At 38.1% G+C, this 14,874-nt stretch overlaps 1 protein-coding gene across 1 annotated transcript in view; it reads right to left on the minus strand.

The window, feature by feature from the left end:
* LOC134534854 (diacylglycerol kinase epsilon) overlaps window positions 1-14,864 on the minus strand; it is a 38,767-nt gene extending 23,903 nt beyond the window's left edge. Inside the window, exons 1-7 of the mRNA XM_063373491.1 lie at window positions 14,677-14,864; window positions 9,485-9,690; window positions 7,258-7,429; window positions 5,304-5,434; window positions 4,801-4,945; window positions 2,292-2,509; window positions 459-604 (exon numbers count right to left, since the gene is read on the minus strand). Coding sequence (XP_063229561.1) covers window positions 459-604; window positions 2,292-2,509; window positions 4,801-4,945; window positions 5,304-5,434; window positions 7,258-7,429; window positions 9,485-9,667 — 995 coding nt within the window. The 5' untranslated portion in view covers window positions 9,668-9,690; window positions 14,677-14,864. The remainder of the gene's footprint in view (window positions 1-458; window positions 605-2,291; window positions 2,510-4,800; window positions 4,946-5,303; window positions 5,435-7,257; window positions 7,430-9,484; window positions 9,691-14,676) is intronic.
* Window positions 14,865-14,874: the final 10 nt, after the last annotated feature.

Here is a 14,874-nt window from a genome sequence, read left to right on the forward strand (position 1 = left end):
ATATTACAAATTTTTATAAATGCATATTTAGTAAATCAACCTTCCATTGGCTAATAAATAACAAACCTAATTGGGTGTGCATGGATAAAATACTTACATACATACAGGGCATTATTATACCACTCGCTACGAACAATTATACACACACACACACAGTAGAGAGCAAGGCTTTATTATACCACTAGCTAAGACTGCTGTATGTAAGTATTTTATCTATGCACCCATAACTGCAAATGCAAACCTATTAACTATATAAATATAGTTAAGGGTTGAATGTTTAACACCATAGCCTCTAACATTTTTATTTCTTGGGCATTATTTTGTTTTTGGCCCATCACTAATTAAAGGAAAATTTACTAACTAAACTTCTGTACATAGTTTCATTTGTATCATTACTAGAAGTAACTACGCAACGGATGAACAAATAACGAAGCTGGTCACGTGTGGCAATGACTGACCTGTCGAGGAACACTGGATAAGCACTCATGACCTTCTTCAGCACAACCGAGGGGTCCGACTCAGGACTGTAGTCCGCGCCCCAGCCAAGGACTCTTGACAGGTCGTTGCCGGTGCCGAGCGGGATGATAGCTACACGCGGCACCGGCTGCCACCAAGAACATTGCACAAATAACAACAGACGAACAGTGCAATCACAACATCGTGGGATTACACTACAATGAAAGCAATTTGGTCGGCCCAACAACTTCAGTGAACTAGAAAGTTAGGCCAATAGCTAGAGGTGTAAATTGCTGAAAGTTCAAGAGAATCTCTATTGCATTATACAGAATAGTCTGTGGTCCATTCAAATACTCCCCATATTAACAAATTCTGCAAACGTTTTACTGGCACTTGAAAAGAAAATATAATATTCATCTATGAATATATACAGCAAAACCCCTTATTTACGTTTTCCCGTTATTTGCACTATATTCTTCAGGTCCCGTTTAGTTCCCATTTAGTCCAATACAATACCTTCACGCGAATTACATCTCAAAAATCTAATACATCCCGCTATTTACGTCACGTAACAACCATAGTAGGCCTAAAAACATTGTGAAAAACGTAACGTTTATAGTCGGCAATGAACATTTTAAATCGCAAAATATACATATTTTAAAACATGAAAAGTTGCTTTTATTTCTAAACATATAATAATTTAAGCCTAGGCGTGTAAAAGTCCGAGTAATTATGGCAGGAGACAATCTAAAATGTACTAGGGAAAAACGTAAACTCACGAATGTATAAGCGTAACGGGAATGTCGGGAATATTACGACTTTACGATGCTGCTTGTAAGTTCTGATACTATGTATATTCATGTTACAACTTAGCCGAAATACTGGTATGAGACATAAACTTCACAAGATAAAATGAGCGGAGTCTTGGTAACTGTTTTATACGTATTTTATAATTTTGGAAGTATTGTACAGTTGACGCATATTTTTTAAACTAACCATTTATTTCTGGGGATCGTAAATAATTTATTATTGGTATCAAGACATCAAGATGAACGTAAACTTGAACATGTCACGGCAGCGAGAAAACTGGTGCGTATACCAATAAACTGGTATTAGAACTGGACAAAACTGGTACACGGGAGGTGGAGCTTATATTTTTTTCTGCTAAGCTCGCATCTATTGGCTGGCTGCTGATGGAAGGTCACGAGTCTGGGCGGAGCATTGACTGAGTTATACTGCGCATGCGCAGCTCAGAGAACAGAGAGAGCCAGCCGGCGGCTACGCCGCGCCATAACAACAGCTGATCGAGTACAATGACCTTTCTCCGCGCACGGCGTGCTATTAACGGTAAATTTACAATTTGCTGCCCTTTTTTTTTAAAATCTTTTTTACTGTGGTGCAATGGGTATGTGTAATGTAGCCCGTATTTGTTATGAACGCTGCAGGATGTGACTGTATTTTAAATAACTTTAACGTATTTCTTACTTTTCCCTTTATTTACACTTTCCCGCTTTTTACACTTTTTTACTTTGTCCCCATGAAAAGTGCAAATAGGTTTTGCTGTGTATATATATATTTAAAGCTAAACTCAATATTAAGTGTGTTTACAGTTTATAAACATGAGAAAACATAGGACTACTACTGAAATAATCATGGAGGTAGCATACGGCTGAATTATAGGCATGGAAAGAGGGGAGAAAAGACAAGAGGGGATGGGGATACAGCTCTATATTGAAAATACTTTTTTCTTCTTGTTTCTGCCCACGAGAAAGCATCGAGTGGATGTTACGACCGCCATGCTGTCGCTGGACCCTGGCACGCAGGCAGGCAGGTACCTGTATGTTGAGGTTGTGGATGGCCGTGAGGACCCAGCCCACCGTCCCGTCGCCCCCCGCCACCAGGATGGTGGTCTGCACGTCCCCCAGCAGGGTGCACCACTCCAGCGCCGCCTCGGGCGGTCGATCCGCCAGGTCGACCACCTGCGCGGGGTTCAGCTGGCCGCGGAAGCGCGACAGCACCCGCTCCCCGTCCCCGCTCCCGGACTTGCGGTTCGCTGCGGCCAGGGGCGCAACAACTAAATATACCTTTCTATAAAGAATCATCGATCCCCCCATTGAAGCGGGGGGATCCGGGGGTCCTCCCCCGGGAAAAATTTGTATTTCAAGGTGGAAAATGGTGCTATTTAAGCAGTTTTATTGACTAAAAATTGATTACACAGCACTTTCTTTGCCCCCGTTTGCCCCCACTTCAAGCTTTTAGCCGGGGGGGGGGGGGGGGGGGGGGGGGTGTAAAAATACCCTTGACCCCCCCCCCCCCCCCGCCCTGTTGTTGCGCCCCTGGCTGCAGCCAGTAGCTTAAGATACGATCCTGTTTCCTGCGCACTTGACTAGACTAGACTAGCGTACTGGCTTACGATTTGCCACCAGAACTTTCAATATGAAATGTTGTATACCGATGACACGTGTGTTTGATTGCAACAAATTCTTCATAAATAAGTTAAAAATGACTGAATATGATGTAGTAATTAGTAGCAGAACACAGTAACATTCAAAAGTAGGCCTAAAGAAATAACAAAGAAATTAAACTGCATTTATAAGTATTTATAAGAGGCTTAATACACTCATGTTTCAATGCTCATGAGGCTCATATTTTAAATTTAAACCTTCCAAATCTTAAAAATTAAAATGGCATATACATCCAACAATTTTCCAGGAAATAGAACCAAAAACTATGTTATGTATCAAGTGCTGCCTTGATGAACTATGTAACGGTCTCTCCATCCCTTGTCCCATTTAGGCTTATGAGCTGTTTTATGTTTTAGTTGGAGCTCTGAATTTTGATAATAAAAATTCAGAAATCTGCATGTCTTGTAAGACAGAATTGATAAAGATATTAAATGAGAACATTTTTTTATTTTTTTATTATCGAGCTCCATACAGGTAAATGAAGAATAATATCACACCAGTGCAATTTTAGCAACTGATCGGAGGATAATGAGTCATGTGTCAGGAGACGGGCCACGATGGCAGAAGCGAATGGGACTTAGATTTCAGTGTGGCCAAGTATTTTTCTATTTTTACAATGACACGTCAAGCAAGGAAACGGTACACTGCAAGTGTGCTACAGGGTTTGGAAGAATTGCGCTATTCTATGAGATGTATGCGTTGTCAGCTTTATTACGTTTGGCATATGTAGCACATGTTGAGCACGACCCTTGTGACGCTGTATTTAAAGAAGTGGGCAGTATTTTGCTAAGTTAGTAAACTGCACCTTAGACCCACTGCTCTACGAAACAGGTAAGTGACCATCGTCCATTAACACCCCTGCAAGCTGCTCACTGCTCACGATGTTAAACGATACCTTAGTTAAATGAATTTCAATTCACTGTACTATAATCTATTTCTATGGAATAGAATCCCTATATAAACTGTTATGGTGATTCATCTTACCTAATTTATAAAGAATAAACTTTACTGTAATATAATTACCCACTTTTTTTATTTCAAGAAAAGGCTTTTACTGAAAATAACCTATTTTTTTTCTTAAAGAAAAGTGTCCTGAAGATTACGAAACTGAAATAAATGGTGCATGACTAGAACTGTATATCATATCCAGTAAATATCAGTATTCTGAAATGTCTCTTGAAACTGTCATAAATTATAGTGGACATTAAGTTTTGAATATTACATTGTATTTTATGAGGAATGATAAGTTTTAGGGAAATAAATCTTAAAAAATGATTTAAATGTAATGTAAGATGGCCCTAGTTTTTTTCTAGTGTATTTTAATATTAATGTTATGTTTATTAATGCAATTTATTCTCCCATGATGTCCAGTTTTGATATAAATGAAAGCTAAAATATCAGAGTTTGATTAAATCATATAAAACTAGTAACAAGCATTGTATTCACTCATTGAGATTACTCTGCTAACACAATTTAATTTTAGGGGATACAGACATTATTATGACCTGTGCCCTTTTTCCTTGTGTCGGCAGTGATCAAGATGGCTACGGTGTGTGTTTGCTGTTGTTTGTTTGGGTCAGGTGTTTCTATAGTCTCTTTCATGTAGTTTTCACTCACCCGATCATACCTATTTTTATCAAAATGGTCCTCCAGAATAAAATTTCAGAAACAAAGTACACTAAGCTCACATCCTACCCATTCCTGAAGAACTGGTATTTTGTTAGACTGACAAAATAATGCACAAATACATGTCAAAATTTAAATTAATAACATTCTTATCCACTTTATTTATTGCAAGGAAAAAGAAATGACGTTGCACTAACCTAGACAGCACACCAGAAAAAATAACTAAAAATAAGTACGAGAGAGAGTTGCTCACCCAAGACGATGATTGGGTTCCAGTTTTCCCAATTGGGAGAAGTCACTGAACGAAGCTGCAGTTTGCTGCGCATTCTGCTGAGCTTCTTCAAGGTCACGCAGCTCGGGGGGATGATGAAGTTGCGGAACGGGCCGAAGTCGCACACCTGCAGACACGGACATGCAAGTGAACAGCAAGAACACTGCGCTAGACGAGATTTTTGCACTGGTCACCACTTCCCGGAAAAATGTTTCGCTTACATAAAAATAACAGTATGTATTTGACTTTCTCACTTTTCCCTAATGTTTTTTTATTTTATTGGGAAACCAAGGAATGCTGAAATCATGGATCGACTGGGACTCAAAACCCAGTTCTCCCAAATGTGATTCCAAAAGTTCCACAGTTCTGGTGAACTCACTCTCTGCAAAAAAAAATATATATCATCGTGAGCCCCGCCAGTAGGAACACTGTTCCCCCATTCCAGCTGATCGTGAGCAGAGCTGGAAGTAAGCTTTGGGCCCCACCTCTCCCAAGGACTGGTGGCAGGCCGAGTGCACGGTGCGCTGGCACCAGCAGCACTGGTAGTCCACGAGGCCCGGCTCGGAGCCACACTCGTCCTCGCAAACTTCGCACACCGCCCCCAGCGACAGGTTCCCTGCAACAACAGGGCGACACAAGAGTTTAGTAACAGCGCTGACGTATCACCCACAAATGCTCCTCCAAAACTTCCCAATGAGTGTCAGAGAGAAAAAAAACTGAGCTAAAGAAAGATAAGCAAAGGTAAAAAAAAAAAGACACGACTTGTCACCCACAACTGCTCTTCCCAAACTTCCCAACGTCTGTCCAGATTGAGGAAGAAGAAGAAGAAGAAGAAAAAAAAAAGTGCAAGAGAAAGAGAAATTGGTTAATCCAAAAATATAAACAGTGAAAGGTCTTTAATCTGGCTTTACGTATCTGGTTCGGCACATTCTGAAATCCAGTACCAATAAGACCAACGCTCATCTGTATTTTTTCTTTCCACAGAGCAGCTTATTAGAACCTATTTAAAATACTATTATATTGCTTATTAATTTTTATTTGGTACCCCCATTAAAAAATATAGTGACGTTCGACAATCTAGTAAAATCGCCAATCCAGCATGGCCGTGATTCCAAATGTGCCAGATTAAAAAACCTTTCCTTGTAATCACTGCTTGTGATGTCCATCCTTCCTAATTTTTATCAATTTTTATGGCTAACGTTGTTTCTGTTTGTCTTATTGTTCAAATCGTGCACATGATGTTGAACTATAAATACGGACCAGATTATATGGTGAATTGTGATCAAACCAAAATATCCCAGAAAAGCATGTTAAAACATCATATAACACGAAAAAGCAAATTGATACACCGTAAAGCACCAAAATGTATCTAAAATCATGAAATTAATCAGCAATTTTATCAAAAACTTAACCCACAAACAAATAAAATTTTAACATTTTTTTTAGTTTAATAAATGTCATTTATTTAGCATGTAATTTTTACCATAACGTATGTGCTAAATGGAATGGAAAATTTTCTACTTTTCTTAAACTTGCAACTGTTGTTATGTAGTATATTATGATGATAGTACATTTTTTTAAACAAATAAATACTTGCCCATTTATTGTTATAGCTCCAAATAGTTGGACAAGTTCATTAAAAATTATAATATGTATTGTAAAAGTGTATCAATCAGAATAAAACTGTTTGGGGTGAAATAAGTATCATAAAACATTAGTGTTATATTTGTTGATATTATTAGTAAAAAAAAAATACATAAAAAAAACGTAAACACAGAAATCTCCTGTTTTAATAACAAAATTACATGTCTCAAAAATAAAACCATAAAATCTAGTCTCTAAGGGGTCATCCATTTATCACGTGATTTTTTTTTTTAGCAAATTTTTAACCCCCTCTCCCCCCTAGTGATTTGTTTGTGAGGTTTTAGACTACTACTCCCCCCCCCCCCCCCCCATAAATCACGTGTATTTTTTGGTACAAAATATTTTTAAAAATTTTAGAATATTATCTTTAAATATAGGTATAATCTAATTTAATTCTGGAAAATTAAGCACAGTGATAAAAATGTCCAGACACACATTAAGGTTGCAGGTTTATTCTCACTGGCATAAAAATATTAAAGGAAAGGGTTATATGTGATTTACGCATGTATTCGGCGCCATAATCACAATCTTACTGGCGACCTACAAGCCGAGCCGGGTGGTTAATGTTGCTGGGATATTGTTGCCTGGCTACGGTGAGTCAAGGTCACGCGTCGCTTTTTCGGTTTAGTAGAAATCGGGGGAAAATATAAATACATGTGATATCTCTCTACACCCCCCCTCTTTCTTGTGATATTTCGTGATTTTTCCCGAACCCCCCCCCCCCCCCCCTTTTGAGCCTCACGTGATTAATGGACAATCCCTAACTATAAATGATTGTATGTCATTACGAAACACCTTTGACCCAGTGGTGCTTCCACCTGCCCTTGTCCACCCCGGCTATCATCTTGCAGCGCAGCTTCCTGTCGGCGGTCCTGATGCAGCCGCTGTCGGCGCACACTCCACAGCAGTCGCAGAACACCCCGTCGCCCGCCATCATCAGCGACTCGCAAATACTGCAGTACAGGGCCTGCAACATGTCGGCGCGCACTTCCGTTTACCTCCGAGACATCCCGAGCCTCGTTCAGGGTGTCCACGAGGGAAAAAAATATTTCCTACCAACTTAGGCGAGAAAAAAGTACTAGATTTGAATGCAACACGTCGGCGCGCACTTCGTTTAGTATCTCCGAGACATCCTGAGCCTTGTTCAGGGTGTCCACAAAGGAAAAAAATATTTTGTACCAACTTGGGCGAGAAAAAAGTACTAGATTTGAAAGAAAAAAAAAGTACTAAATTATAATTTGTTATGGTTTTTAACAATTTAGGAAGTTATCATGACATTGCAATGCTCTAACTTGAATATATATCACACCAAACACACACACATACATGCCATAGTTTTAAAAAATAATTACGCTTAACAATAAAACTTATTGGAGTTACTGTAATAATATTGTATTAAAGAAAAAAAGTACTAGATCTGTACTAGACCACTAAAAAAGTTATAAAAGTACTAGATCTAGTATGAAAGTACTAACAGTGGACACCCTGGCCTTGTTTTTATGCCTCACGTTTACGACGGAGTCTCAATTAACTGAGCTTTGATTAAGGGTTCCGCCCGCCCAGGCACAAATACGGTGTGCAGAGATTCAGGGAAAACAAAATGCAATTTGAAAACTGTTCAAGATACCCGAGTGGGGTCTGTTTACGAAAAGCATTTAAGAATTCGCAGAGGGCCGAAAATAGTTTTGTTTCCGGATTTAGTTTTTAAATTGTATTTTTACAAGAGTTAAAATGGCTAAAAATTTTAGGCACAAAACAACCCATACAGATTCTTGAAAGCACTTAAGGGACTTTCATTATTCCTTTATCTACATTTCTCTGCCATATAATGTTCGGTCACGGTTTCAATTTCATAGTTGTCCAATGCGCGACGAGAATACCGCGCACCAGTTCAGAGCCTCGCGCTCAGAGGAGACACCGTGCTAGAAATACCAGTGTGAATGTGTGACAGCACCAAGGGTGACTGACAGTGGCACGTCATGTGTCTCACAACCTTCAAACGCAAGAAAAGGAACAGGCATGCAGTCTTCTCTTGGGCGACATTCCTCTCAGGGACTTTTAATGGTGATCCCACTATTTCGTGGCATAGAAATATATAGACCAGTAGGCTGCACATTCATATAAAATTTTTACAATTTCTGTACCAAAATTTGAATTAATTGAAAAAAATGGTGAAAAACCCCAATTTTAGCCATTTTCACTTAAAAAAAAAAAGGGGGGGTTGTCTGTAAAGTCGATTTACGAACAATAATTTTACGCGATAACGTCATAAGAAAACATTGATGAAAAATTGCATACTTATATGAATTGAGTTGAATTATTATCACTGAATTATCATTATTTTGTATAATACAAATAAGTTATGTAATTGAAAATTATAATTTTTTTCATTGAATACTAAATAAAAGCAGTTGACTTTTTATACGATCGTTTATATGAGATAATAATTTTTTAGTCAAAATTGTAACATAACCTATTATTACTGCACTCGCAGACCGATGCTACTTTTTTTAAAAATAATCAAAGAACAAATGTATGAGATTATATCGCTAATCAAATTCTTAAAATGCCAGAATTAATTACCTTTTTTGCCACAATTGTTGTTGTGATAAACAATGGAAACCACATTAACTTTTCACTTCACTTTACAAACCGTTGACAAAAAAACAGTTCACGTGCAGGTTGTGTGCTGCCGCTGTCTCTCTTCTACTCGGGACGCATCGGCCGATGGGGTGGAAGAGAGATAGATGCGTCACAAGCCGATCGTGCCTCTCTATCGCTTGTTCCGCGCTCTCGCTTGCACGCTCGGCTCAGGCGGAGCATGACAATGAGTCATGCTTTTTTCGTGCGTGCAGCCGGCGTTCATTGATTTATAAGACGTTATCACGTCAAAAAAAAAATCATATTCTAAAATATAGTTTACAGGGACAAAAACGGTTTCATAAATAAATGAATGCTCTTTATAATCAGGGCACTATTCAGAAATCTCTCCATGCTCCTCCCTCGGCACGCTCGCACCTACCTTCTCCAGCAGCCGGGCGCTCAGCCAGTTGTGCTGCTTCGTGGCATCCCGGATGGGGATGTGCACCTCCCTGGTGAGCTGCCGGACTAGGAACACGGCGGTGGCGAACAGAGACACCGCCGCGAGCGTCGGCACGATGACGCTCGTCAGCCCGGCGTTCCACATGGCGAACAAGGGCCACATCCCCGGCCGTGAGCCTCCCGCGGCTGAGCACCAAAGCCATCACCGGAAAAAACAAGCCATGTAAGCGTCACAAAGTAAACACTGGACCATGAGTTGTTTTACTTGCCGTCTCTTTCGCTGCCTAGGAGTTGTAGAGTTAGGAGCAAATGAACCTGTCAAAAAGAGTTTGTTAAGTAACATATAGGCAAAGAGAATGTCTTAAGAGTTGTATTTGTTTTAAAATTGGCACAAAAATACAATTGCAAATTAAGATTCGTTTGAAGGTAAAAACTGCTCTGACAATACCTAACACAACATACTGTAAAGGATACGAGGTTGACAAAATTACGTTGCATGTGTTCAAACATAATATCAAAATAAAGTATATGCACACAACCTGTAATAATTAAATAAATACACGTTAAAAAAATACTTCAAACAAAATATCATCATATAGGTATACCTATATGATCATCATTGTTATATGTAAGATGATAAATTAAGTTGTTCATGGTCATAAAAATCACAATACAAACAACACAGAAGCAGACGTCACAACTACTCCTCGAGAGGAGAATCGAGGGAATGACCTGAGCGCATCTTGCCCCCACGAGTGGAATGACAACCCGCCATATTGTTTTCGGCAAGTAAAACTGCAAAAGGATGCCCGAGAGTTAAAAGGTCAAAAAGAGACCGAGTAAAAACGAACGTCCTATCTTGTTCTTCAGGTTCCTGTTTTAAAAACTGGCTAGAAATAAGTTTCCAAGACTTCTTATCCTGCACTGATATTTTTGGTTACCCAAAACTAGCACATTCCACTCTTCTATAATCCACTCAACACATTATAGCTATTGTGTAGTAAAAGTAAAAGATGTTAACAGTTTAAGTAAGTGTTTCACATAATATGGTTATAGATAGTAAACCTATGATGACAAATAATTGATAATTATGGTAAGTATCGAAAGTTCAGAACATCTTTGGTATGAGCAATAATACATTGAAAATAATTAACATAGCATACAAAATAACCAAGGATCTATTACAAGCAGTTATTTATACCAACATTGTGTACGTTCAGAAGTAAATGAATCTACAGAAAGCACATAATAGGACACATTTTCTCAATGTGGTACTCGCAATGCAGAAGTTTCAAGTGCCCACTGCCTATTAAAGTTAACTATTTCTATCCTAATGTGCTCTCAGTTAACAATTAAAATAACATTTAAAAATAAATTTAAAACCTGCCTAACTACAGTGAAAGGACTTTGATATGGCATTATGTGGTTCAGAATATTCTGTACTCCAGCAACAATCCAGCCACTCGCTGCCAGCATTTTTAGTTCACTCTTGAGTTACTGCTTTATTTTAATACACGTTTCCTGTTTTATAGCAGGTTACATATCTGTAATGGTTTGCTGAAGAAGAGATTTGAATCATGGTCGCAACGTGATTTCTGAGACTTTTCAAATCAGTAACACTCATCTGTATCTTATTTCTTTCAATAGGACAGCTTATTATAACTTGGTTTGAAAATGCAAATACTGTTAATTAATTTTTCTTTGGTATTCCAGTTAAAACTATATTGACATTCAATAATAATCTGTCAAACTCGCTAATTTGGTTTGGTCGTGGTCCAGAATGTTCCAAATTTAAGCCCTGGTGTTTTACTATGAAGTGGAAAAGATTAACAATAAAGAGAACAAACCAATTAGGCTATTGGTTTGTACACACGTGTAAACATTTTCACAATGTTGAAAATCACTGAGGTTTTGAAAAGGCAAACATCTAATGGATCATAAATATATTATTATGTACGCCTACAGGTTGTATAGTAGAATACACTGGGCTTCATTTAACAGTCATTTTAGTAATGTTAAATGTGTTCACACACTTCTTTTTCCTCTCTTATGATCACTAGACCAATGAGTTTTTTTTTTTTTTTTTTTCAGGATTCCTCCTGAAAACTAACTAACTGATAAATTCCTGACTTTTCCTTACTGAAGAATTCATACCAACATCATTTAAATCTTGCTGGGGTAACAAAAACTGCTCAAACAAATTTTCCAAGTATAGTCAGTTCATCATTTTCAAAGCAATTGTCTCTTTCTTTTAAGTCACATTAATATTTCAATGAATAGGTACTTCATTAAACCCAGTTACAAGTTTAAAATATTTAAAAAAAAAATTATGTAGGGTACCTTTATTTAGTTTATAATATAAATGAGTTCCAATTTTTTCTAAGCTTATCGTCTATAGTCTACTTTCTTTCGACAAAATCTTCAATGACTGACTGAATAATACAGGAAGTAGGTATCCTCTTCAGAATTGTATCTCTATTGTTACGAATAAGCCATGACTCTACATAATTATCATTCAAAATTGTGCTGGGAACCATCAAGTTTTGAAATATATACTACATTGTACTTAGCTTGGTTTGTTGCACTTGAGACAATAAATATAAACACCAGCGAAGGGTCTTTAACCCCACATTCTAAGGTCAGCACATTCTGCAATCCAGCACCAATAGAGTCACTCACGTACAGATATTTTTTGAGTGGATTCCGACCGTTGACTTTGTCTGCCAGGGTATATTACTATGCTGCCCGAGTTTTAAGTTCACTCAGATTATTGTTACAGTCGGTTTTCATTTCAGTAGTTTCCCGTGTGTTTTCTCGTTGGTTACATTTTATATTTCACAGGTACGTAATGATTATTTTTTTTAAGAAGACCAATGCTCATCTGTGTTTGTTCTTCCTATAAAGCAGTTTATTACAACTTGTCTCAGGTACCGTTTCACTATATATTAATTATTCTTTGGTATTCCCATCTAAACTACATACAGCATGCTTGAGAGGGTGCATAGAAGGGTGGCTATGTGGGTGAGGGGAAGGCGGAGCAGGGCTGATAGCGATGAAATGGGAGAGTATCTAAATAGCCTAACAGAGCTAATGAAGGAAATGGGACGGGAGAGCCTAACGACAGAAGATAGATGAAGAGGTTAGAATGAGTTGCGATGGGGATGCATAGAAGCAGGAGGGGGAACTCTGGGAAGGTCTTTAAGGAGTGAAGGATGGAAAGGAGAAGGAATTCTATGGTTGTGAGAACAATAGGGGAATGGCATGTATTGGTGGAGAAGCGTGTGTTGGCTAGAAGTGTGACGGTGTTTACGAGAAAAATGAGAGGAAAGTAAGTGGAATGCTTGCCACCGGGTTTTTGCCCATTTGCAGCAGAATTCAATAATAATAATATTGACGTTTGATAATGCTGCAAAATTGCTACTCAATCCAGAATTACCACTGTCCCGAGCCAGCCGGATTAAATAACTTTTACTGTTCTTTATATTTTTTAATAAAGCCACATCGTTTATCACACCTTCTGCAAACATTTTTGAAAATGCTGTCACACCTGTCATGTCATACTATTGTGAATCCAACATAACATGGCCAAGTGATTCTGCAGTGGTTTCCCATTGACTTCTGCAGTATGGAGTCGAAGAATTCAACACCCAGTCCTAATCAGGAGAAAATTTTTTTTTCTGAAGTGAACTAATACTGAATTTCTAGGGTAGTGGCTTTTCTGTGAAAAATATAATAAATTTCTGAAACCGGTGTTTTTGAGCATTATAGACGTTCCTCTATTAAACCCTAAAACAAAGTTAGAAAATTAATAATGGATTCTGAGAAACACACTACTGATGGTCATCTGTGCAGCGATATGGCCACTGCCATGTGCGAGTCCGTACCGTATTTGCAAACAGCTTGCCAAAATAATTCAAGGGACATAGAAATCAGAACCTTTCACGAAGTGACAAGTATCAAGTGACATAACAATGATACTTGCACTTGTAAAATAAAAGCCACTGAAAATGGAAAAAAAAATTATATATGTATAGGTATAATGATCAAAAATTTTATTTCATCCGGCTAGGAATAGAACCCAATATCTACAACCCAACGGCCATACCTCCTGACAAATAGAAAAATTCTTCAATTTTCATCTTTTTAGCATGCAGGACATTAAGGGGCCTGCCTACCTGGACACCATTCATTGTACAGAGCTTCAGTAGAACCCATGCAATTTGAATCTAGATATCAGAGAGGTGTCTATTTACGAAAAGCTTTTAAGACTGCACTGAGGGCGGATGGGTGGTTCTGTTTTTGTATTTAATTTTCAAATGTATTTTTAAAAGAATGAAAAGGGCTAAAATACATATGTTAACAATAATTTTTTTTTAACATGAAAGGCCCGGTAAAGATTCTTGAAAGCATCTTTAACTTCATTTCTCTGCCATCTAATGTTATGGTTAAAGCTCAAATTTTGTGGTTTGCCTACACACGATGAGAAGTCTATGTGCCAGTTCAGAACCTTGCGCTTAGGCCTGTTCTACAATGACACAGAGACGGATCACATGAACAGAGATGGATCACGTAAACAGACGGATCATGTAAATGGAGATGGATCAAATAAACGGAGACAGATCTCAGGGAACAGTGATTCTACGATAGCACGCAGAAAGAGATGGACCCATACGGATTAGCTCGGCAATGCTGAGCTCTTCGATTTATGTAGCTCCGTGCGACCAATGGAAACTGAGTACTTGGCTACAGTGGTAGCCATGTTAATTTGTTATAAATACATTAAAAACTGTATTAAGTACAAGAATATATAGTGTTCTAATACTTTATTTTTACATAAATATGTAAATTATGCCCGTGCTATGATTTCGAAGCATTTTTTTTATTAACTTAATCTTTCTTACCCTTGAAACACCATCTCATTTGTTGCCATGTGTAACGTTTCCGTGCTTTATTAATGTAGCAGACGCGATAGTTAAATGTTCCGAGAGATCCATCTCCGTTTACGTGATCCGTCTGTTTCCGTGCTATTGTAGAACGGGCCTTAGAGAAGATACTACACTAGAAACACCAGAAAGCGTAGCACTTATCATCCCGCCTCACTAACACTGATCCACCCCTGACTAGACGGGCCCCTAAGGACCGAAACAATTCAAAATTTAACCATACTCTCACCTGCAAATTGTTTTTCCTTCTGGTTATTTCTAAAATTACGTTATGACCAGTAAACAAAAATACTATGTTAGTTGATACTCATCACCACAAAAAATTAATTATGACTTGTTAAGAACCTCATCCTCCCTAATTAAACCCAAAGCGCTTAATTCAAAGACGCAGCAACAAGCCAAAAAAATCACTGTAATGCCATTCAGG

The sequence above is a fragment of the Bacillus rossius genome, chromosome 8 (assembly GCF_032445375.1).
Source record: "Bacillus rossius redtenbacheri isolate Brsri chromosome 8, Brsri_v3, whole genome shotgun sequence".
NCBI classification, from domain to species: domain Eukaryota; kingdom Metazoa; phylum Arthropoda; class Insecta; order Phasmatodea; family Bacillidae; genus Bacillus; species Bacillus rossius.